General features: G+C 40.9%; 1 protein-coding gene across 5 annotated transcripts in view; it reads left to right on the top strand.

Moving 5' to 3' along the window:
* The first annotated feature begins 2,238 nt into the window (after positions 1-2,238).
* GLRA2 (glycine receptor alpha 2) overlaps positions 2,239-26,366 on the top strand; it is a 122,315-nt gene continuing 98,187 nt past the window's right edge. For all 5 annotated transcript variants that reach the window (XM_053936211.1, XM_053936209.1, XM_053936207.1 and 2 more), the window contains exons 1-2: positions 2,239-2,809; positions 4,993-5,126. In XM_053936211.1, the coding sequence (XP_053792186.1) occupies positions 2,742-2,809; positions 4,993-5,126 (202 nt within the window). In that variant the 5' untranslated portion in view covers positions 2,239-2,741. The remainder of the gene's footprint in view (positions 2,810-4,992; positions 5,127-26,366) is intronic.

Genomic DNA, 26,366 nt, shown 5'->3' with positions numbered 1-26,366 from the left:
AAATACAGTGCCCTTCCTTCTACTGGACCTTAATTTATGTCACTGACACAGACTCAGCAGCTAAGGAAATAAGGAATTCAATTTACATTTGCAACTTTGGGTTGCCCTTTCAGTTACTTTAATATTTTGTGCATAAAATGTTGCATTATATAGTGTTTGTGCCTAAGGATCACTAATAAGTTTGATTTTAACATCTTTGACAGCAACATGGATGGTTGGATGGAGTGCATCCTCCACAAGCCTAAGGATGACACTAAGCTGTGTGGTGTGGAGGACAGGCTAGAGGGAAGGGATGCCACCCAGAAGGTTCTTGAGAGGCTTGAGAGGTGGGCCACATGAACCTTGTGAAGTCCAACAAGACCAAGAACAAGGTCCTACATCGGGGCAATCCCAAGCACAAATACTGGCTGAGCAGAGAATGGATTGAGAGCAGCCCTTGGGGAAAGGACTCAGAGGTTTTGGCAGACAGGAAGCTGGACATGAGCTGGCAATGGGTGCTTGTAGCCCAGAAATCCTAACACCTCCTGTACTGCACCAAAAGCAGCGTGACCAGCAGATCGAGGGAGGTGATTCTCCCCCTCTGCTTTGTAAGACCCCTCCTGGAGTGCTGTGTCCAGGTTCAGGGGGTCATCCTGAACAAGAAGGGCATTGACCTGTTGGGGCAAGTCCACAGGGAGCCATAAAGATGATCAGAGAGATGGAGCACTTTTCCTATGAGAGGGTTGGGGTTGTTCAGCCTGGAGAAGAGAAGGCTCCAGGGAGGTCTTATAGCACCTTCCAGTCCCTAAAGGGAGCTTACAAGAGAGCTGGAGAGGGACATTTTACAAGAACATGTAGTGATAGACCTTAAACTGAAAGAGGGCAGGTTTAGATTAGATATTAGGAAGAAATTCTTTACTGTGAGGGTGGTCAGGTACTGCAAAATGTTGCCCAGAGAGGTTGTGTACACCCCACTCCTGGATGTGTTCAAGGTCAGGCTGGGTGGAGCTTTGAGCAACCTGGTCTAGTGAAAAGTGTCCATGCCCATGTTAGAAGGGTTGGAACTAAATGATATCTAAAGTCCCTTCCAACCACAACCATTCTATGATTTTCTATTTTTTAAAATTACATATATTCTATTTAATTTCTATTTTTTTCAGACACATCCTACCTTATTAAACTAAAATAAACAAACAAAATGCAACAGCCGAGTTCCATTTAATGACCAGTATGTGGCTTTGATCTTGCTAATGTGTGAACAGAACAACTCTTTTTCAGAAGCATTTTTTTTTAAGATGACTAGACACGTGGTAACAGTAGTTGTCATGAAGCTGTAGGTTTTTTACTTGGAGATATGAAAAACGTGTGCATGTGCAAATACTCTTGTGGAAGTGAAGCAGTGTTCAGGTGCATTAGTTCTGTGGCAGGAGAATACAGCTGGACTTAAAAAATATAGATGAGCCTAAAACTGAAGAAAGAACAATAGTTCCTTTTCTTTTGGGAGCGCAGGATGGGTAAAAATCCCAACTTCTTTGCAGGTATTGATTTCCACGCTGTTGAAAGTTCTTCATGTTCAGGTGGAACTTGCGCATCAGCTTCTGCCCGGCGCCTCTCCTCCTAGCGGCTGGCACCACCGACAAGAACCTGGCACCTTTCTCTCGACGCCCGCACTTTCGATATTCCCGCAGGGTGACGAGGCCCCGTGTCAGCCGCCGCTTTGCGGCGGGTGCCCCGCGCAGGGCGGAGGGAAGGGCCGCACCCCGCGCAGCTCCGCGGGGAGCGAGAGGCGGCGGCTCCCGCCCGGCCACGGCCTGCCCGCGGCGCGCCAGCGCCCCCAGCGGCGGGAGCGCGCACTCGCACCGCGCCCCGCTGGCGGCGCCGCTCCGCGGCCCCACGCGCGACAAACGCACCGCGCTGACACCCCCGCCCCGCACGCGCCCCCGCCACCGCAGCCCCCGCTCGCACACGGGCACCGCGGCAGCGCCCCGCAGCCCACACGCCGCTCGCAGACAGACACCCACGGCCCGCGGCTCCCGCCCGCCCCCGGCACCGCGCCCCGCACACGCCCCGGGCGCACCGCGCCCCCCCCGCGCCCCCCGCATGCGCAGCGCGGCCGCGGAGCTGTCCGAGCGCTGAATCCGTGCGCTCCCGCCCGCCCCATTCCAGCACAGCGCCGGGGTTCCCCGCCCCGCTGCCTCCGTCCCTACACCCCCTCCCTCACACCCTCCCGCCCTCCCCGGCAACGCCGACGCTTCCCTACCCAAAGGGGGAAAGCAGAGCGACCCTGTAGCCCCACCACCGTTCATAAATACTAATTTTCAGCGAAAGGGGAATAAAACACATCGACAACAGAACTGCTCTCAGCGCTGTTCCCTTTTGCCTGATGCGCCTCGCATAGTTGGGTTTTCTCCTCCTTTATTTTTCTTTTTTTCCCTTTCTTTCCATTTCTTTTCTTGTTTTTGCTTGTTTTTTTCCCCCCTCCATCACCAAAAGCAAGTCGGGAGAACAACTGTGTCTGATGCCTTATCTCTTTTGTGCTGACTGCTGGAGATGAGCCTAGGCTTGACCTGACCATGATTCCAAGGACTGGCATTTCTCTTTTACCCCCACTTTGTAGAGATCCAGACCTTCTCTTCCTGATTGTCAAGAAAATTAAATTTTTGCTGAATTTGGAAATCTAGGCAGCAGCAGCTTACTTTTTCCTTGCATCTCTCTGGAATCGTTTCTGGGATATTTCAAAATCATCACAGAAAGCAGGAGGAATGAACCGGCAGCTAGTGAAAATTTTGACAACCTTGTTTGCATTTTTCTTAGAGACAAACCACTTCAGGTAGGTGATACCACTCTGTAATAATATTTGTCAAAAGGTCGTGAGAATCATAACTATAAAGATACTACGTCACAATAACCTAGTTTGTTTGCTGTATTTGAGAGTGTTTTGTGTTCATTCCATATAGACTATCCCTTTTACACTCAGAGACTCGTTGCTTGGTAACAAACACAAAAAATAATAATCTCAAGTTTGGGTGATCTATTTTCCATTTTCTGATGCAAAGATGTAGGGTTTTTTTCACTGTACAGATAAGAACATTTTCTTTGGCTTTTCATCCTAAATGCAAATTCTCTGCTCCTGGCAAAGGTTGTTTAGGAAGTTGCTTTGGTTCCCTCCTCTTCAATCTTTGGAAATGATTGTACCGGTTTTGTCAGGGATGTAGTTATTTGAAATTAAAGAACCAGCCCTCTGATTTTGGGAAAACCCTGGATCAGAATAGTATTGTGTTCACTTAAAGTGCCAATGTTTCCGATTTTTTTTTTTTTTTTTTTAATGTTTCATGAGCTTTTGCTTCAGCTATTGAGTTTTTTTGTGATACTAAGCAAACAGGTCAGTCTTATTAACCAGAACAGCATTTTAGATGAGATTCATTATTGGACTGAATGCTGCTGTGCATCTGCACGTACAGATGAATCTACACGTAAAAGTGTTGTTCTAAGAGTAATGAGGTATACATATAGTGACAGAGTGAAACATGTTTATATTTGTGAGCCTGGGTTCACAACACGACTTATAACTAGTGGGCTCTGAATGAAAACAGAAGTAATTTGTATATGAATAAGTGTACTATCTTAATTTTCCAGGTTTCATTTCCTTAACTAAATTATTTCATTTTTTTAAGTTGGATAGATCATCTGCTGTGTATTAAATATTAAAAATATTTGCAATGGTACCCTGTCATTGACAGAAGCAAAAGGAAGCGACCCTTCCTATAAATGGAAGCTGAAAAAAATGTGTGGAATCACACCACGAGAATTTACTATCACCTTGCCTTTTAACAATTCTGGTGAATTGTTTCTCTTTTGTAGCAAAAGAGGATTTGATATTTTCTTCTCGTTTCAGATGATCATCACATGTATGACTGATATTTTTATACTTGGATGTAGATGCATGAAAATTCCCCATGAAACACTCCTGAAATTGAGAGGTTCCCTTTGGGCAAATATTTAAACAGAGTGGTTAAGAAGTCAGAGTCAGAATTACTTTTCATTTAGTTCAAAGATAAAGCGGAAACTGATACAATTAAATTGGTTATTTAAGACTTAAGATAATGTTTTATTATTAAATCTGTGCCTCTACACACCAAATATGACTGTTTTCATTCTGTTTTCTTTTTTCCCTGGGGAACAACCATGGGGAACTGCTAAACTGTCTTCCTCTGCAATATATTATATGTTTGCAATATGTAATGTGCTGTGTACGCAGCATTTCACACACATGATATCGTACCAGAAGTTTTCTCTGAAATCCTTGAAACAGACGTGTTCAATGAACTTGCATATGAATACCACCTGGTGATACTAAATTTTATTATTCAGTGCTCATGAGTGGGGTGGGAGTGAAACCCCCCTAAGATCAGTTGTGACTGACTCCGGAACCCTTTTTGCCATGTTGAGAAAGAATCCAGACACTCACTAGCATGATTTAAATTTTTTTTTTTTGGTATCATCTGTAAAAAACAATTGAAAAAATGTATTTTTCCATCTGTATCTTTCCCAACATTAACAAATCTGGTATTTTTCAGTGTTGCTTGTTAAGTGTTGTTGGCTGTTATTTGGAAGATTAAGACCACCTTAAACCAGTGTTAACATAACATTTTAACAGCATCCATGCAATTAAAATAATGATATAAAACAGAATATCATAATCACTCTAAGATGGATCTACACATTAAGGGGAAGAGTAAATTGAATCTTCTAAAGTCTTAAAACTGTAATGAATTTATTTTTAAAGCTAAGACTTTTTCTGAATAGAATATTGTGTTCATGCATGATAGCTGAAACTTGTCTTTATTTCTAGAATAAAGTTTTCTGATAGAAAGGTAGAGTACCTTGCTCTTTAAAAACATTAATTTCTACCTTCACTGAGTTGATACAGTTTTATTTAATTATGTAATTTCTCCATGGCTTGAATACAATACAAGCTAAATATTAGCTAATGGTGGCTAATAATTTATTTAGGACGACTTTCTGTAAAGAACATGATTCAAGATCTGGAAAATCCCCCTCACAGACCCTGTCTCCTTCAGATTTTTTGGACAAATTGATGGGAAGGACATCGGGGTATGATGCTAGAATCAGACCAAATTTTAAAGGTAAGTTTTCTAAGACTTCTAATTAATTAATTGATACAGTTTGGGATAAATTATAGGTTCTGAGGGCTTTTTAATCTCTAGGTTTAGATTATGTTTTCAATAGCTTCACTTTTCCAGTGTTATAGTGCTGTGGAAAACAACTGATCCATGGGGTGGACTAAGAGACATAGCAGTGCAGGTAATAAGGGTCCAGAGCTTGAAAACCCTCTTTTGACATGACAATAATGTTCAGCTGTCAGAAAATGCTTCTGAAGACCTTACTAATTTAACATAGTGAATAGGCTTATGGGCTTCAGACTAAAACCAAATGAGATGACTTGTTTAAGCCACAAAGACAATATCATTAAAACTTTCATGCTGAGATATTGTCTTCTTTATAGGAGTGTCTGAAGAAAAAAAAATTATTTTCTTTCAACTTGAAGAAAGTAAAAGCTTCTTCCCCAAGGTAGGGGAAACTCAAGGAACATACACAGAAGATTTTATCCTGCAAATGCTGAATGAATGATAAGAACAAATGGCTCAGGATCCCTATAAAATACAGAAACTGTATTTTGTTTGCCACTTTTCTTCCAAAATTTGGCCTGAATTGTGGATCATTGCCACCATCCCAGCACAAAGAAGGCTGTGTACTGGAAGCTTCTTTTGCAAACATTATTACTAAAAGCAAGTTTTCTGTGGTGTAGTCCTGTAAACCCCTATAGAAGAAAGCACAGAATATCTTGTGGCTTTCTATGAAAGGAGTTGGGAGAGAAGTTTTCATTGCCAACATTTAGCATTTTGGGACAGTCCTTTAATTCCACCAAAATCATCTCCTCTATGCCAATTTAAAGCTCAGAATATGTTTTACTTTGAAAACTGATAGAATGCTTTCTCCCTTAACAAATCTCATGGCAATGTACATTTGCAACTCATATCTATTAGCTCTGGCCACTGAAATGCATTTTTTTCCTGTATTAAGCCTTTTCATCAGTACTGTGAAAGTTGATAATGGCTGGGAAAAAATAATCATTTCTTAGCCAGTGAATGAACTGTAAGGAGAGAAGAAGCTCACATGTCAATGAGAAAAGTGTTTAATTAAATTTAGATCAAAGATCAGTTTCTTCTGTCTGTTCCACATGTGCAAATTACAAGATTTAGAACAAAGTGCCTTTTTTTGACTGCTTCCTATGCCTGAGCAAGGAGCAAACCAGTATGGATTTCAGATCCAAGGGTTTGAAAGCTGACAAATTAAGAAAACCGAGTCAATGAAGTCTAAAGTCTTAATTTCAGAGTATTTTTCAAAGTGCTTATTGAGTTCCTGAATTGGTGTCCACATCAGCTTATAGTAAGTAATACTGCATTAGTCTCTTACATACATTTTGCGTGTTTGCATGAGTGTCAGTGAAATTTTAGAGAATGTAAATGAAGGCAGAAATTGCCTGAATTGAGCACAATATCAATCCTTAAGAACATTTTCCTGCTCTTTAAATGGGGGGCAGGGGGGTTGCACTAAAAAAATCTTCATCTCTTGTATCTCAGACAAAAAACAGTAATAGCAACAGTCCCACATACATACATGACTTAGAGACAGCTCTCTACTGCTCCCCAGTATGTGTCTACAATTCAGGAAAGCACAGGAGGCAGGTTCACAGCTTTGCTCCCCTGACACTGAAGTGTGCAGAGCAGGTATTGTGTGGTGCACAGTCCTGTGTGGTTCACCCTGAGCTGTTTGACAGACACTTCTCCCCTCTGAGTCCTGTATTTTGTTTGCATTCCCAAAGTGAAGTTGCTGCCTCTTGACACATATGAGACCTTACTGGGAAAGCATCTGCCTTATTTTGGTTTTTGATTTTTATTAAGTCACACTCCAGAGCAGGATGGTACTTTGTGGTAGTTTGAACTGGTAAATAGATCTTCAATTCTTTCTCATAATTTCGTGTCTGTGAGCTCTCCCAGAGCTCTCAGTCTTCTGGTGAGGGGCCTGAATGTTCTCCTTGTTCTTTGCTATGTTCACTTGAATGGTATTTTGGACCTCAGAGTTTAGACTAAGGAATTAAGTCATGCAGTTTTGAACATCCCATTGCCAGTCAAAATCTTGTCAGCTAATAACCTTCTTTATTAGTCTACATCCATGTTTTAGTTGCCCAAGTCTCATTAATGTTTCAAAAAAATTGAAAATATTTATTGTTCTATATTACATACTTCTTCCTTTTAAAGCATAAGGACAGCTGCAAAGGAGTCAAAATAAATTTATTTTGCTTGAACTTATTATGATAAAGATTATTTTTTACTGAGTCTTTACTGTGTCCACAAAAATTGTTCTGTTTTTTAACGTTTATACATATATGATTAAATAATTTTGGGGGTAAGGCCTATTGTACAATACTGATATTCTAAATCATACAAATGGAAGAATGTATGAAATGCTGAATGAGTACCTGATTCATAACATTTTTTGTATTTTAAGGAAAGAACTTCTTGCCATAAAAGAGGTTACAGGAGCAATAGTAGGGATAAATAAACTAGGGATCTTCTATCTGATTTTGATTTTAGTCTGGGGATAATATTTGTTTCAGAAAAGGCATTGTGAATCAAGATAGTTGTGCCACTGCCTCTCCTCGTAGGGTCTTGAGGGGCAGCTCTTTGAGGACCGGCTGAGGGCGCCTGTTCTGTTCAGCCTGCGGAGGAGGAGGCTGAGGGGAAACCTCATTGTGGTCATCAGCATCCTCAGGAGGGGAAGTGGAGGGGCAGGCACTGATCTTTTGTCTCTGGTGACCAGTGACAGGACCTGAGGGAATGGCCTGAGGCTGTGACAGGGGAGGTTTAGGCTCAATATTAGAAAAAGATTTTTCACCCAAAGGGTGGCTGTGTACAGGAAAAGGCTTCCCTGAGAAGTGGTCACAGCACTCTGAGAGAGTTCAAGAAGCATTTGGACAATGCTCTCAAGCACATGGTGGGAGTCTCTTGGCCCCTGTGCAGGACCGAATTGGGCTTGATGATCCTGATGGTCTCTTCCAACTCAGTTCATTCTGTGATTTTCTGATTCTACTCATGCATTTGTCTAGCTTTTTCTGCTTTAGGCCAGTTACACAGCTTTTTCTGAGTCCACTAGAGGGATTTTAAAGTGTCAGAAAAATCTGATTTCATGCAAATGCAACTGAGTAGAACACATTTATCTTATGCCACTGATTATACAATAATTAAATATACTTTTATGACTAGTTTGAATTACTGGAAAACAGCAGCTATTAGATTAATTTTTGAAATAAAGGCTGTGCACTCTAAAGAGAGAGGAAAATGCTACTTACTGGAACAAGGTGTTTTATCCAGATAAAGCATTTCTTCATTAGTGACTACTTTTTCCTATCTTGTTCTTGCAAATTAAAAAATTCAGGAAGATAGTGGGAGAGCAACAGGTGAATATATAAATATTTAGACATCAACAACAGGCAACAACAGGGGATCTTTGGTAGTGATTTTTTGTGGCTGTTTTTTTTTTTTTTTTTTTTTGTTTTGTGCTTGTTTTTCTTCCAGCAGTACTGTATAATGAAAGATACTTTCTCTTTTGTATTGTTGTGTCTTATACAATTATTCAAACGCAGAAAAACATATTTCTTTTTCTTTTTGATTTCAAGTGGTTGGATACAAAATGTCCAGGCTCTAAGAGGGCATATCTCCCTGATGAAAAGCCTGAAGGAAGTGCCAGAGTGACCACTCTCAAAACTGCCCTTCTTTAATTATTCTCTGTCAGATATTTAATGCATAGTTTTTTATCTTCCACTCATCTTTCATTGAGTTTGAATAGGCTAATAATTTGTGTAAGGACACAGACGGAAATACTTCTAAATGTAAATATGAAGACTGCAATCTAGTACTACCTGAAGTCCCTGAGAGTCTTTCTGTTGGCAGCAAATGTATGCTCATGGTCCTGTGAGTTGCTTTGCAGTTTCTTCTTCAATTACAACATCAGTTGAGCATGGTTTCTGAAATATAATAAAAGGCATTTTTACTTTAGTAATATTAAATTTCTATTTTTTATGGTAAAACACAAGAGAAGCAATGTCTTTTACTTTCTCCAGTGCTCACTTTGCTTGCAAAGTTAAATAAAAGCCGGAAATAGCAGTGTAGAGCACCTCTGTTATGAAACTAGCCAAGAATGTGCTTTCTCCTTGTTAGAAACAAGGGATGGTGAAGTGGTATCTTAGTTTAGTGTACATTCAGCTCAGGCTCAAGAGCACAGTATGTAACGCGAGGATACAAGGGATCAATCTAAAACTGAATTACGGCATGAGATGTAGGGCTAATGGAGCGCCAACTTGAATTTAACATTTCTGAGCAGGTGTTGATCTTCAGAGGTTACTAAATTATTTCAACTTTTTAACACTTTCATCATCTACTACCACTAAAAATCTAAATGCAATCTAGAAATTATCAGGTAGAGAAAACTCCATTATCTATAGGCACTGCTATGTCCATAATGTCAAATACTTTGTAATAGGCTGGCTGGCATGCCCTGGGTACAGAGCAGGGGAATTGGTCACCAAGAACTGCAGAAGTGTGTTATCTTCAGGTATAGAAAACATTTACCATGAAGGTGATAGTGATTTTCTTTGTATTGAATTTCATTCCATGTTATAAATTCAGTCTTTCTGATTGAATCATTATTTACTAAAGATTATTCTGATTTTTATGGAATTACATGAAGGTGTGCAGCAATAGTGCCTGTTAATGTTACCCTCATGACTGGATGGTGCAATACAGTATGAATTAACTTGCTCAAAAGCTGCTGTTTTGTTAGTGATGCAGTTTGGGATGTAGGGCCATAGTTGTAAAAGATTAGTCTGTGATTACTGCAGTGTAATGCCATTTTCATGCTGAGTCTGTGGGTTTATATCTGAATAATAAACACATGGACTAAGTAATTTACTGACAATTAGCCTGACAACTGTTACAGGAAATGGCTTATGCACTTTAATACTTTAACTCCTTGGCAGCAAGGATCAGGTTTTCCCATATGTTCAAACCCATTGCTTACTTATTTGGCCCCTGAATTGACCAGTAATGAAATGTTTAAAAAACATGAATGGAAAACACTGAATGACATTTAAGGGTGAAATTAGTGGCATCAAGCTTAATAAATAAAAGTAGTTTTCATGCACATGATAAGAGGATCTGTCTGCAAAAGTTGACCCTTATCTAAACATATAAAAGTTGAAAAACATACCAAAGATAAGCTGCAGGACTGTAGCAATTTGGTCTCCAGTGGTTAACAACCTTCCCACTACATTTCAGTTGGTAATAATTACTGGCCCTGTAGTCAGATGTGGTGAATGTCCTGCACAGGGCTATTCTTCACAAAGGGCCAAGTTCAAAGTCTCAGAGGGCCAAGTCCAATGGAGACTCAAATCTTGTTCAGGCAGAGCAGTGTGTAGTAAGAAAGGGCACATTATTGGTGCATTTGAGTTTTAGGGCATGGGATGAGGATTCTTTATAGGAGAAGGGCAACTAATGGGGCACTTTTCAGATCTGGCCAGACCATTGCACTCCCAAAATATAATTGCTTGAGATGTCCAAGCATATGTTATTAGGAAGGTAAACTTCTGTTTTATTTTCTGTCTTGAAACACATCTAAAACTTTTCAATGTTTTCAGATAAAGCCATGTACACACATCTCATTGCACAGGAAGATGCTGCACAAGGATACTTACCCACAGGACATGGTGTTTATTTGGTTTTGGTTTATTTTTCTTCAACTGCAAAAATGAAGCTAAGGAAATGATGCTCAGTCTCTGCCCTAGGTATGCATGTTTTCAGGCAGAAGGAGCCTTTTAATTGTGTTTCTTTTAAAAGTGCTAGGGGAAAAAAGGGCTACGGACCTTGCACTTCTTCCTCTCATACTTTAATTTCAGGTTCTTTCTCGGAACATGAACAGGCTGGATGAGTTGCATGGCTAGTTAGGTTATGTCTAGGTGACTAGACAAATGGGGCCAGACAGCAAGCTCAAGGCACCCCTGATTAGCTACGCTGCTTGGCTTTTTGCTCATCCCTTGGATCTTTTTCTGAGCTGCCCACAGCCAGCTGCTTCCAAGGCAAGCCAGAAAGTCTGTGAGCACACAGCAGGGTAAAGCACAAACTAACCAATGCTGCCTGGCATCCAAGCTGAGGATCAGTCCAGGTCTTCTTTTATATATAAATGTTTAGCCACAGTCATCTGTATTGATGTGTTGCCTTTATTCAGAACCAATTATTTAATTGAGAGATATCAATAGATTTGGCTCTTGTCATGGAATATTATTCTGCTGCTGCATAAACTGCAAAGGGGATTTCTGAAAAACAAATGTGAAATCAGAGCCAAAGACCTTTCATATCAAAGGAGTAGATGCTATTGTTTTGGTCATATTCTAATATAAGTGTAATGTTTTTATCACATCCAGTGTTATGTTCACACTTAAATTTTCTATGCAGTTGAAGCCAAGGCCCTTGGGGCACTCATTAAGGATCTTGCTGTGTTTTGGCTGTTTTAGAAAGCATGCAGTTTATATTTAGAACATATAAAAACATATATGTTAAATTTACTATAAGTACATGCATTTATAATCTGCAAATCTATTTTACACGGTTACTAGAAAAATGAATTCATAAACCAGAAATATGCAGTTGTATTCGACAGATTCAATGCTTTATTTTTTTTTTTCCTCTGTAGATTTCCGTACAATCCTAGAATGGTTTGGGTTGGAAAGGACCTTAAAGATCATCTAGTTCCAACCCCCCTGCCACAGGAAGGGACACCTTCCACTAGACAAGATTACTCAGATCTCATGCCAGTCTGGCCTTGAGAACATCTAGGCATGGATATTCACAACTTCTCTGGGCAACCTGTTCCAGTGTCTCACCACCCTCACAGAAAAGAATTTCTTTCTAATATCTGATCTAAAACTACTCTCTTCCAGTTTAAAGACATTATCTCTTGTCCTGTCACTACACATCCTTGGAAAATGCCCTTCTCCATTTTTCTTGTAGGCTCACTTTAGGTAGGCTGGAAGGCTGCTCTAAGGTCTCCCCAGAGCCTTCTCTTCTCTAGGATGAGCAACTCCAACTGTCTCAGTCTGTTCTCACAGAAGAGGTGTTCCAGCCCTCTGTTCATGTTTGTGGCCCTTCTTTGGACCTGTTCCAACTAATTCATGTCTTTCCTGTACTGAGAGTGGAAGAGCTGGATGCAGTATTTCAGGTGGGGTCTCATGAGAGCAAAGCAAAGGAGGACAGTCCTCTCCCTCTCCCTCTCCCTCTCCCTCTCCCTCTCCCTCTCCCTCTCCCTCTCCCTCTCCCTCTCCCTCTCCCTCTCCCTCTCCCTCTCCCTGCTGCCCACACTGCTTTTCATGCAGCCCAGGACAGGGTTGGCTTTCTGGGCTGTGAGCACACATTGCTGGCCCATGTCCAAGTCTTTCTCCTCAGGGTTGTTTTCCATCCCTTCTCTGTCCAGCCTGTACTGGTGTTTGGCATACAGGACCTTGCTCTTGGCCTGGTTAAACTTCATGAGGTTCACACAGGCCCACCTCTCAAGGACCCTCAGGATGGTGTCCCCTCCCTCCAGTGTGTTGACCACACCACCCAGCTGGGTGTCACGAGAACACTTGCTGAGGGTGCACTCAGTCCCACTGTCCATGTCCCTGACAAAGATATTAAGCAGCACCAGTCCCAGTACTGACACGAGCTGGTGGACTTGGACATTGAGCTGTTGACTGCAACTCTAGCAGGATTGATGAAAGAGGTTCCTGCACCAGAGTCCCTTGTCACCATGCTCGGGGCTCTAATCTTTCCTGGTACTCCTCAGACAGCTCCTGGCTGTGTCACTGGCACCCACATGAACCAGCAGCAGAGGGTAATAGTGCGAGGGTAAGCAGCTCACCTCTCTTGAGAGCACATGGGTCCTCCCTCCATACCTCGTGGAAGAGTCACCCACAGTCCCCTTTTCTCAGCTGCACAGGTTGTTACACAGGGAGCAGATGGAGCTGCCTTACTCAGTTCCAGCAGCAATCCTGATCTGACAAGTCTTTCCTTTTCATTCTCCAGAGCAGTGAAGTGGTTCTGTGATGGCACCTCAGCCTTCAGGTACAGGGTCTGGCAGGACTCTAAGATGAAGGGTGCACCATGTATGGCATAAATAATGACCTGTCAATGTCATAAACACCAAGTCCATGATTAAAATTCTAAATTTATAGATATATAAAGGCTGTGATACTGGAAACTCTGCAAGATCTAAGCCATACAGTACATGAGAGAGAAGTGTAATTCACCAAACATTCAGTTACTTATGAGGGTTAAATAAGAGCAACCTAGTGGCTTATTTGAACTGTGCCAGCTACCAGCAATCCTCAAATATTGCCAGGGAATGAAGATGTTATGATTACCTCGTATGCATCAACTCCCTGTTAGCATTTAATGAGTCAATAAAAGAAGAAAGCATTTAAAATAGGACTTAGGTGGAATATGAGCCCACAAACAAACCCCATGCCCGCTCTCCAGAAATCTCTGATCCACCTTCTTTGTAACTCTTGGTAGTACATAACTGTTTTACTTAAAGTTTTTCAGATTCTCTCAGTTTTGCTTTCAAGTGTGCACAGAACTACCCCAGTCTGCTTCACAGGGCACCCACCTCTCTCCTAATCCAAATTTAGACTCTCTGATGAGGCACTGCTCCACCTCCATTTCCCTATATGGTCCACGCATCTCAGAGCCTGCCTTATATTCCACAGGAAAAAGATTCCTCTCAGTGTGGATCTGTAATCACTTAACATGCCATGTGCCACCCCCAAACAAGTGGTGTCTTCTGGGTGGCCTGCCATCCTCTACAATACATAGAATATTTTCAGGTCCAGTTTTCCCTCAGCTTAAAGAATTCTCTATCTGATCAAAGGAGTATAAATGGTTCTGAGAGGTCTATTTTGAAGCAAAGAATTCAAACTTGACTAAGCCAGGAAAAAATTGCAAAGGGAACGTGACTTTTCAACCTTTCAATGTAGCTGCTTGTCTGAGAAAGGAGAGCCTTTACTCTTGACCACTTTGATGAAATGCACAGAATTGCCTGTTGTAGCCAGTACACCTTAGGGGCAGCTATGTGACTCTTACAGAAAATGTTGTAAGGACAGGGTTTGAGAAACAGCACTTCTCTCACATTTCCTGATGATTGCCCCAATCATTGAGATAGAAGTATTTTTAGCAGCTGCACTTTAGAATGAACCCCATCTTCTCTGAATAAAAGACAGTGAGAGATATCCCACCCCATTTTCTTAGAAATCCACAGCTTTGTAACATAAGAGATACAAGTCAGCATCCCTTCAATCTGAGACAGGCATAGACGTTCTTAGAAAGGACTTTTCTGCATGAAATCTCTCAATATTTTGTTATTGGCCACAAAAGAAGGAAAAACTGACATTCTTGACTGATTTTTCAGTGTAAATTTGTATATGCTGATCTGGTGCAGAGTGGTCTGAGCAGTGGATCCTGAAAGGAGGTACCTCAAGCCCGCTGAGAATCTCAGTTTCAGGAGGGCATGCAAAGAGACCGTTGCAGATTACTTGCTCTCTGCAAGTAGAACCCTGCTGTGCTGAAGCATCATGTTCTGCCCCATGGACCACACGGTTCCTCCACAAGGGCCTGGATATTCTGCACCAAAGCAGCAGCCACTGCGACTCCTGCCTGCCATGGGGCTGGGATTTTTTTGGCTGTAATAAACAGTGGGCTGTCCAAGGGAAGCACTGTAGCAGAATGATGCTCTTCTCCAAAAGATAACAACCTCTACCTGTGTAATTCTGTGTCTCCAAAGCCCAGGGCTGCAGAGAAGCAACTGGGCATAGCTGTGACTGGCTGAATTGTGGGCACTCTCCTTTAAAGAACGGTAACCAACACACAATTGATTCATGCTGCACGAACAAACTCGTTGCTCCTCCATCCCAGGAACACAGCTACGGGTTATCTCCCTTGCTTTTGTCCTTGGGGAAATATATCTGAGAAAAGGCTAAATGCTTTCCTTAAACTGACATAATTAGTCAGTGAAAACCTAGCATTAAAATTTACCAGATCGATACTCATTATGTTAGGCTGCCTCTAAGGACTACACTCCCGATCTGCGCTGTTTTTATGTCTGTGTCTCAGGCTATGAAACTATCATATCAGAACTGCTATTTCTTCTTGCACTGTATACTATGTCTGATAAAGTATTAGTTATAAATAATAAATAAAACAACAGAACAGCCTGCTCAGAAGGCTGCTATAAACTCTCACACTGCAATTAAAATCAGCTGTTGAAGAGATGCAAATTACATGCATGGTGCCAAAGCAGGAGCATATGTAAAAATTCCTTTTTATTCCAGCTGTGAATTTGCCTGTTGCCTGTGCATTAACACATGCGCATAGTCCCCCTCATATTAAACTAAAATGAAGGATGTGTTTACTCCATGTAAGTTTCAGACTGCAGCAATTTTCCTTTCCAGACAGTGATATCCCATCAGATGGAGCAGTCTCAGGTGTTAAAGCCTTTGCTTTAGGAAACATCCTAAACCAGGTTTAGGTTATAGGAAACATCTGGTTATAGGAAACATCCAAAAATAAGCATTTGGGAGAATTTTTCAGCTCTTTGGCTCTGTACCACTGCAAATAATTTTATACTCTTTGGCTTCATACCCCTGAGAGTTTTGGTTTTTGTTACACTTCAGAGGTGTGTTTTATGTGAGGCAACACACACAATCTGTTAAAACCAGGCTTTAACTCCTTGTTTTTTTAATAAAATATAAATTTGACTTATCAAAGTTAAATATAATTTGGGATAGATTCAATTTAGATTAATAAGTTCCTCAGTGTGGATACAGTCTCATTTGGATGACTTTGTAGAAGACCTCTGCTCAGCATGACTGTTGGTGGTAGAAGCTAGAAAAATATCACATGCCCTGACCCTGCAACATGGTTTATGTCAGCAGAAGTCTGAGCCTATGTGAAAGCCCTGTGGTGCTCGTCACAGCAATGCAGTGAACATCCTGCACCAAAGAGCAGATTTGTATTGATAAAAAAGTAAGGCAGTCAGTTTAGGAGATGCTTATTCTTTAGGCTGGCAAGGAGTTCTCATTCCCCTCCCATTCTTCTAGTCACTTTATATATACAAAGAACAGATGACAGGAAAAAATGCTTGTTCAAGACACCCAAGAAGTACCTTAAGGATGTCTTGCAGTAAAAACACAAATTCTTTTTTGTATTTAGGATGTGGGATTCAAGATAGGATATTCCCCACAGGAAAGGAGATGTGTGAAGGAGAGGGATAGGAGGCTGAGTTAAACAAGCAACAGATGGGAACATTGAAGATGAGAGTCAGTATGGAGGAATTAATTTCAAAATAATCTTTTGCACACATTGTGTGAAAATGCATTGAATTGTAAGGAGGTAAAAAATAGGAAATACTTAAAAAGAAAATTTTATTTTGTTTGTGCAAGATCTGGTGGGTGTTTGCGTCAGTGTCTCTGACCTGTTGCTGATTGACATCTATATCATCTCCTGACCATTTCTATTGTCATTTGTCCCTATCACTGAGCCATCCTATTTGTCTAAATCCCATTGTTCACCTGTGTCCCATGTATCATTTGGTATATAATTCCATATCAGCCATAAATCAATGTCTGCTCTCTAATATTAGTCACCCAACTGCTTTTATAATTCAAGTCCTGCATATGCCTTCAGACAGTAAAACAAGGAACATTATGGAGAAAAACTGGCAGAATTGTTAAATAAAGTGAAAGTCTAAGGCTCAGATGAATAAGAAAAGAGTTAAAATGGATTCTGAGTCCTTTCTGTAGCCACAGAGATAGGTATTGTCTAAACCTGTATTTGAGACTATAGCTGTTGACATTTATAGCTGAGCTTCCATTAATTTCTGCAACACAAGATCAGAATCACAGAGAAGGAACAAATTAAGACATATTTATAGAGAAATTAACAAAGTAACATTTATTTTAAAAGAAATATTTTGAAATGTGTGCCAAAAAAGAGTAATCACTTCATTCTGACTTAAAATAGAAACCTAGTTTAATAGCAAAATTTGAATATTATTATTTATATGTTATTAATATGTAACATATTAATATATTATTTATATGTATTAAATTAATATTTATATGTTTATATTTTTTCTTTCTTTCATTAAGTAGGTCTTCCCTCCTGCCTTCTCTTTTCATTGAACATATTTATATCTTGTGATTCCATGCAGTCTCTTAGATGAGTTGGCTACCCTGGCTTCATAAAACATTATTAATAAGATTACCCAGAAGGACTTTGTCTGACCCTATGCTGGAGTGCAGATTTCATTATTTCATGACTGTAGATGTAGTACCATCTTTTATTTAACCACATTCAGGAATGTCCCAGGCCTCTGCATGCGTTATGCAGTTCACATGCCAATCAGCTCTGCTTTCATTAATGCAGAGCAACTGAGCAGTTTCTCAGGATCAGGTGTGAGGAGCATCTCTGCTGAGAGCCACTTCAGAGAGCACTGTTTTGTGATAGGGAGAGAAATAGAGGTCCAGGTCTTTTCATGTCAGAAGAAAAGCAAACAATTCCTTTTGCCCAACTACTGTCCATTGCTCTATTGCATTGGAAGAAGGAAAACTTTAAAAAGAGATGCCTTGCAAAGAGGTGCTTGTCATGACTTGGAAATTTGAAAGATTAGTGGAAAACTCAGACAAAGAAAAACAATTTGATGGACATATGAAAGATTAAAGGATTGATTTGAATATTCTCAAAATTGACATAAATTCTAAATAACTTCGCACTTTTAACTTGTAGTTCCAGTGGGAAGTTTCTAGATGTAAGATTTCTGATTCACTATTTTTTAGACTTATTTCCACTGTTTCATTTGCACATGGAACATTTTAGCTCTGGGAGTGGCTGCACTCCCAGTTACAAGTGTTGCTGAGGGTTGTGTAGAAATATCTGGGTAGCTTTCAAGTGATTTGCTCAGAGATGTGCTGCACAACACTGCAGTGATACAGAGCTCAGCACGAGCTATAACGTCTGGGGTTAATGGCCTCCAGTGAATTCCAGCCTGCCATGACTACACTGGTACCATCCCTCAAACTACCTACGTGAAAGCCAGCTCTAGCACATTTATACAATCTGTTGTGACTGATGGGGCTGTATATTCTCTGTAGACTAGCTCAGGTTAGCTGGGTAAATCAGGAGCATGTCAACTGTTTAACGGGCTTTTCTTTTCTGAACTCCTGGTTTGTGAAGCGAAATGAAATAGGGCCCGGAAATTGTTCTTGTTCAGTGTCTATTAGATAACCTGTGTGGATATATCCCACTGTAACCCAGAGCTGACAGTAATGTATGTTTCTGTTATCAGCCTCAGCAGAAAGAGTCAGGGAAGAATGAACTCATCATATGGACTATCCTGTAATGCCAAATGCAGAACTGAAGAAGCTTTGTAGAGTGAGATTTACCTTCCTCCGCCAGAACTGGGTCTATGGACAAAAGCATCCACTGAATGTGAAGCATGCCAATCCAACAATTTTCACAAGAGCTTTAAGGCACAAAAAAGTGCATCTTAGCAGGGATTCTCCTTCCTTGAAATGTTGATAGGATTTTACCAGCATGACTCCAGTTATATTCAGCAATAGTCCCACAGTTGAAAACTCACATACCACTTTAGGAATTGACTATTCACTGTTTGAGCTCAAGCTGTGTCAATGTATATATATATATATAGAGAGAGAGAGAGATGGCTTTAGTAGTACTTACTCCAGAGAATTTTCTTTTTGTGACTCTTCCTGTGAATTGTGGTGAAAAATCAAGACCCCACAATTCCTATAAAGATTTGTAGGGATGGTATGTTTATTACAGCGCTGGAAGCATGTGGGGGATCATTCCCCTTCAAAGGACATGCGTGCTCCTTAGAACCCCCGATCCTTTTTTATTACTCTAGCTAATTTACATATTCATAGAATTTTGCAATAGGTTCATGCATATTCATTCTGCTGATTTCGGGTTACGCTTACAGCTAGTTACACTTGTACTCAGTGTTTGTCAGAAAGTACAGAAAGAACTCCTGGGTCACTCTGCGCTGTCTGTTTTAAGGTCCGGGGAGTCTTTCTTATCTCTTACCTCTTTAGCTTGGAAATTTGCATTCTTTCTTCTTAGCTGGGGCAGTTTTGCTAGTGCTGCAGTTACCAGACTAAACAGCATATTTTACTCATGTTAGCAAGCTCAAAGCGGCACATTTCACCTAAATCCAAATGGATTTCTACCCTGTTAAATTTTCACTCTGTCTCACCTGTGATCGCCTGTACTTGACAGTCACTGGAGTATTTGTCTTGGGAGGCCTCAGTGGTATTTTGCTGAAGAAGAGCTTTCAGTTCTGCAATATCACATGCCCTTTTTACATCCAGGTCATCTCACAGGCCCACATTCTTGCTTAGGTGTTTTCTCAAGCAAGTGAAGGGAAGCAGCTTAAATCTTGATGTAAGAGTAGAATTCTCTTTTTGTTTGTTCATATATATTTGCATGTGCACTATTGGAAATAGGCAGCTGGATCTAGGGAAAAACTGTACTTTCTGCTGTCATGCTTTCCTGCTGATTCCATCCAACATTGCCTCTGTATCTCACCTGCTATGGGTAGGGCATGTTGTGTCTCCCCCAGTCTGAAAGGTACCGTTTTCATAAATGGTATTGCTCACATGTATTTGTCAGACACTTGGTAATTCTTAGACTGAGTGATATCAATGGGAAAGAGAGTCCTAAAAAGATTTTAGACACCTGAAGATCTCTCGAGGTTTTTCTCTAGTTCTGTAAGTGCTTTTGTGACTCTTAGCCTCAGTCGGTTGGTCATAAATATATATTGATTACACAAAATACTATTCTGAGTCTTGAATGCAACAGTAAGCACCCAAAATCATTGCCATATTCCTACCAGGGCAAATGGCATTCTCAGCAAGCTAAGTTATTATATATGACAGATGAACTTTCAGAGGATGTTTGTTTTAGCTTGATGAAGCAGAACAATAATTGTTTCTTTATTTGAGTTTACCAGCAAATTGAATCAGTGCAAAATAGCATACAATTATTGCATTTCTTGAGACCTCTGGCCTTACAGATTTTTGGATTTGGTTTGATTGGTTGCTTTTTTTAATTTGTTGTTGTTGTTGGTTTTGTTTGTTTTTTTGTTTTTTTTTTTTTGTTGTTTTCTTTGAGGTTTTGAGGTTTTTGGTGTGTTATTTTGTTGTTGTTCTGGTGTTTTTTTTTAAATTTGGAGGTGTTTTTGTTTGTTTATTTAGTGGGTATTATTTTAATGAATTAATAAAAAGTGACATAAACGTAGTAATCCACATTGGATTGTGTTGAACACTTTTAAGGACGAAGGAATTCTGTGTTTACTGGGCATTATTACACTTAGGCAGTCAGGGTGATGAACTTGACAGAAATCCCATAGAAAGACAATCTCATAGAAGAAAGACATCACTATCCAGCAAAAAAATGTCACCTTGATTTTTAAGCCTTAGGGTAATGATGTTGTCCTTGTGCCGTTAATTTTGCCTCCTGTGACTGAGCTGTTAAGACTCTAATGAGTGGATGATGTTTAAATAGAGGAAAAGATTGGTTTTGCCAAAGGCAAAATGATAGGGAAAGAGAGAAATCTTACCTAGGTGTTTGCAAAAAAGCTATCTGTGGTCTGCCTCCTGATTTCTTACTATAACCTCAGCAAACTCATTAAATTGTATGAATTTTCTCATCACGGTTTGGACTACACATTATATGGGCCCTTGGAAACAAGTGTGCAGCTGCACTACTTCTGGGGTAGCTGCAGGATCCCTATGTATCAGAGGAACTTTTTCAGTGCATCAAAGCTGCCTTTGTCTCCCTGGCCCAACACCCATGGTCACTGGCCACAGAACTGGCTGAGCTGCCTTTGATAGCTCTTCTCCAGTCGCTCTCCTGTGTGCTACACTCTGAGCAGGGAAGGAGCTAGGATGATGAACAGCTTGTCCCTGTCTGATGACCATGGCCAGCTGAGGTGTCCCAGCAGCAGCTTATCCTTGTCTGACTTACAGGGATGTGTGTGCAGGGCCATGGAGAAGTGCCTTGGCAAGCTCTTGAAGTGGTAACTCAGGCACTCGTAGTACTGCAGCTGCAGAAGCAGAGGCTCCATAGGGATGAGCTCTGTTTCGGGTCTCATGAGGACTCTGATGGACGTTGGAGGCTGTTCAGTTTGGTTGGGGATAAATGGTTTCTAAAACAACAGCTGTCTCCAGTACTTGCATTTAAAAAAACCATCTCCAACAAGTTCCTGTCCTAAGATGAGTGTTACTGGTGCTCAGGTCAGCATGGGGGTCTTTGTCCTGCCATCATCCACATTTTGATCACCTCCCTTGTCTGAGCTCCAACTTGCAATCCCTGTCCTACAGACAATGGGATTCTCTGTCCCTGGTGGGATCATTGTCTCCCCACTTAGCCCCTTGGTTCTGTTCCCTGATTCCTGCTCTATCTTCAAACTCAGGTGGGATTGATTTTAGTCTTTTCAAATAGTCTTGATTATCCTGCTCTCCGTGGTAAGGGGGAGAAGGGAGGTTTGGCTCAGCTTTCTCCTCTGTATATACAAAATAAATAATTTGAGATAGTGAGAAAAAAACTCTGCATTGGCACAGAGTCGAATTGAGAAGGTAGACCAGAAAATACTACGTATAGAAAAAGATACAAGATTCTTCACAGATCTGGAAATATCTTGCCAATAATTCCACTGTCGTTCCATCAGGTGGTTCTGTCTCATTATCTTTTATTTTTGCTTCGATGTCTATGCTTTGCCCACAGTTCTCTTGTGTACCATATTTTAGTTTGCCTTACAAAATCCCTTAATAAATACACATATCAAAAAAAATTGGCAATCAAAATCACACAATCTCTTGTGTGATTATAATATTCCCTTCCCACTAAGGACAATTTAGCCATATAGTTGGAATTATTGTGAAGAGAAAAGTCTGCCAGGTGCGACCTGGAAACTCTACACCAAAAAAGACAATAGTTGGGATGAACTTGAGGATGTAGATATCATTAGTTGCAGTTAAAATCATCTCCAGGGAAAGAGTACGAGTAAATCTCCTCAAGAATCTATTAAATGAAGCAAGATTTGTGACTGTGTGCCATCAATACTGAAGAATATTTAGCAGAGGCTGGAGTTAGGAGCTGGATAGGGCTCGAATGTGTTCCTCTCAGCACTCATCACTCCATATGGGGACTGTTCCACACACTGGGATGGATTCACCTCCTCTGGCAGCGGATAAGGAATAGATTCATTCTCTAGCCAGATGGCAATAAGATCACAGACACCTTGGGTACAGGAGTTTTCAGGCAACATGCCACCGCACATTTAGGGAAATATTCCGTGTATTCTGGTTTCTTGTGGGTAAGGTGAGCAGATGAGTGCCACAGACTTTCTGTAAGTGTTAAGTGCCCCAAAGTCACAGGAGGTGTGTGACACATTCTAATGTCAGGGTTTTTCAGGAAGGCAGTGTATCAGAGAGCTCTGTTGACTGGCATCAGCAGCATCAGCAACCCCTCTGGGGAAGCAGAGGAAAGGGAGCTGCAGGGAACAGAAGCAATATCTTAGCTGTTTATCAGAATACCAGACATGTATTTTCTGGTTGATTTGAGCATTAGCTGCCTGGTTTGGGCTTGGTTTGGTGGTTTTTTTTTTGCCTGAGTCCTTTTGAGAAACATTTCCCTTATGACTAAAAGAACACTTTGATTATCTTGAATGTGCCTGAAAGGCACCTGAACTGTTACCTTGTTGCATTGGAAGTGACAAAAGGAAAACTAGGGGGAGAAAAGGATTTAGTTATAAAAGTATACTTTGATTATTTTTTTGTAGGTAATGTCAACTCTTTTTAGCTTTTAGGCAGTAAAGTCAAATTGATTATTTCCTTTTCCTTTGAAGATTTTAGATTGTGTCCTGAAACCTTGGCTATGCTTCATGGGAGTTTGCTGCTTTCATTTTAATTGAACTATTAGATTAGAAAAATCTTACAGGATGAAGTGTGTTTTAGTTTACCATTACCCCTTGTCCTACTGCAGAATGCCTCCACTAAAAAATTTGTTCCCATCTTTCTTACAGGCTTGCTTCAAGTATTGAAAAGTTGCAATAAGGTGTCCCTGGGACCTTCTCTTCTCCAGGCTGAACAAATTTTACACACCTTTCCAATTCCCAGAGCAGGATGTTGTGGGTGACTGTATCAATGGCCTTACAGAAGTCCAGATAATTGACATCAGTAGCCCTTCCCTTGCCCACTGATGTAGTCACTCTACCATAGAAGGCCACTGGGTTTGTCAGGCAAGGTGTGTCCTTGTTGAAAGTGTGCTGGCTGTCCCAAATCACCTCCCTGTCCTCCATGTGCCTTAGCACAGCTCCTAGGAGGATCTGTTCCATGATCTTCACAAGGACAGAGGTCAGGCTAACAGGTCAGTAGTTCCCAGGGTCCCCTTTTCTCCCATTTTAAAAATGAGTGCAACGCTTCCCTTTTGCCAGCCACCAAGAGCTTCACCTGATTGCCATGGCTTTTCAAATATCATGGAGAGTAATTTGACAACTACATCAGTCAATTCCCTCAAGACTGGGAAGCACCTAATCAGGTCCATAGACTTATTTATATTCAAGTTCTTCAGGTGAGGAACAAACCTGATCTGTCTGGGTTTTTACTGAGTTTACAGTGTTCTTATAATTCTTAGAGTGTTCCACTTCTACCAGCAGAAGGCAAGTTAAAGACTTAATTATAATTAAGTACGGAAACGGAGGGAGGTATTTGCTTTATTTTAAAATACAGTGCTCTGGCATGTACCTACTCCTATCCATGTACCTACTCCTGCACATCTGGACTACAGTTTGTGATATGGCAGCATATTTCCTAACATACATAAGCCATGTTTTCCTAACACTGTTAAGCATGTGTACTATGTTCTGCTGGCACTCAGGAGCTGGAACTGTGATGCTCACATATGATGGCCTTTGCAAGACAACAGCTGTGATCCTCCTTCTCCACAGTTTTTACCATCAAGAATGGTCTTTAGGAATCCCATGCCACTGAGACCTGCAAAAAAGTCCAAAATCAATAAAAACTTAGTGATGAAGAACTCGGCTACAGAGCACTTAGGCAAACTAGACACAGACAAGTCCATGAGACCACATAGGAAACACCCACAAGTACTTAGCATAGCTGTGGAAGCTAGGTTGTTGCATTCTTAATTATCTTTAAAAGGTCATGGCAACTGGTGGAGGTTCCTAATCATATGGGGAAAAAATGTCACTCCTATCCCTAAGAAAGACAGGCAGGAGAATACAGGAGTTACAGGCTGGCCAGCCTTACCTCAAAGCCTGGAGCAAATCCTCTTGAAGCCATTTCCAGACATGAAGGACAGGAAGATGACTGGTTGTAGTCAACATGGATTTCTGAATGGGAAATCATTCCTTGGAATGCTAATAGTCTTCTATGACGACTTGAAAGGCTTAATGAATCAGGGAAGAGCAGTGTATATCTCAACTTTAGCAAGGGTTTTGTTAGTGTTTCTCGCAACATGGAACAGATTATTGGAACAGACCAGCTAAGTGGGCATGAAAATCTGACTGAATTGCAATGCTCAAAGGGTTGTGATCAGCAGCACACTGTCACTACTGTTGTACTACTGGCACAGGTACTGGGCCAGTACTTTTTAACATCTTCATTAATTACCTGGATAATGGGACATGGTGCACCCTCAATTAATTTGCAGGATAGAAAACTGGGAGGAATGGTTGATGCCCTAGAGAGTTGCCTGATATTCAGAGGGACCAGGAAAAGGTGCAGAAATAGACCAACACGCCCTCACTGTGTTCAGGAAAGGGAATGCAGTCCTGCAACTTGGAAGGAACAATCTGGGAGATGCCCAGCTGGAATGCAGATTTGCAGAAAAGGCCGTGGGGCTCCTGGTGGACAGCAAGTTGTACATGAGCCAGCAACGTGCCCCTGCAGCAAAGGCAGCCAATGGATTCTTCGGCTGCATTAGGCAGAGCATAGCCAGCAGGTTGAGGGAAGGGATCCTTTGCTCTGCTCAGAATTGCTGAGACACACCTGGAATGCTGAGCCCAGCTCTGGACTCCCCAGTATGAGAGAGACATGAATTTATTGCTATGGGTCCAGCAAAATGTTATGAAGGTAGTTAAGAGACTGGAGGATCTGTCATACAAGAAGAGGCTGAGATTGCTGAGGCCACAGCCTGGGGAAAAATGGTTCTGGGGAATCTCAGCCATGTGCATGAATAAATGATGAAGTGTAAGTAAAGAAAAGGTAGCCAGATTCTTCTTCTCAGTGGTGCCTAGTTACAGGAAAAGAGGCAGTGGATACAAGTTGAAACCATGAAATTCCACTTAAGAATAAGAGAAGCATTTTGCTGTGAGGGTGACTGCACACTGGCACAGGTTGCCTAGAGAATCTGTGGAGCGTCCATCTCTGGATGTATTCAGAGTCTGATGTGGCACAGTCCTTCTCTAGCTGATCCTTCTCTGGGACAAGATGGACTGTAGGGACTGGGTGATCTCCAGAGGTTCCTTCCAGCCTCAGTGATACAGTGACTCAGGATGTCTGGATGTAGAGAAACACATTGTTCAAGGTGCCTAGCTAGTAGAAATACCACCAATTAAAAGGAACAAAAATGATAATATGGAGGGAAAATAGCAGACTATTTGGCTTGGTTTTGACTTGGTATTGGAAATGAAAACATATTTTCAAAATAAAAGGAAGTGTTTTAAAAACAATTATTGTAAAAAAAAACTGAGCTGAACAACACACCTCATTGGAATTTAACAGCCTCAAAACATGTTACTGTTGTGGTTTTTATTCCCAAAACCAACATGATTATTTCCTTTAAGGTGGGTAGTCTAGCACTCAGGAAGTTGACAATGGACTCATTATTATTCTTCCATTTTATGAAAAAGAAAGTAATAATGTTTCCATCTTTTGTAAATAAATTTCAGACCTGAATTATAAACCAGATGGGGATATTTATATTCTCTGCACTAACATTTTTTCGTTTATAAGGAATATGCTGTGATTAAAAATAGTAATGGCAAAAGAGAGAAGAAATTTCTTGATACTCAATGCTTGTACCAACTTCTGTGCCACTGAAATTCAGGCCTTTAGCACGAATCCTTTTTGATTCTGTTGAGAACCTCTGTTTATTTCGTCACACCTAAAAAATCAAGGA

This window comes from Vidua chalybeata, chromosome 2 (assembly GCF_026979565.1).
Source record: "Vidua chalybeata isolate OUT-0048 chromosome 2, bVidCha1 merged haplotype, whole genome shotgun sequence".
In the NCBI taxonomy this organism is placed as follows: Eukaryota; Metazoa; Chordata; class Aves; order Passeriformes; family Viduidae; genus Vidua; species Vidua chalybeata.
Note: the sequence above shows the minus strand (reverse complement) of the source record. Positions and strands in the feature narration are given on the sequence as shown.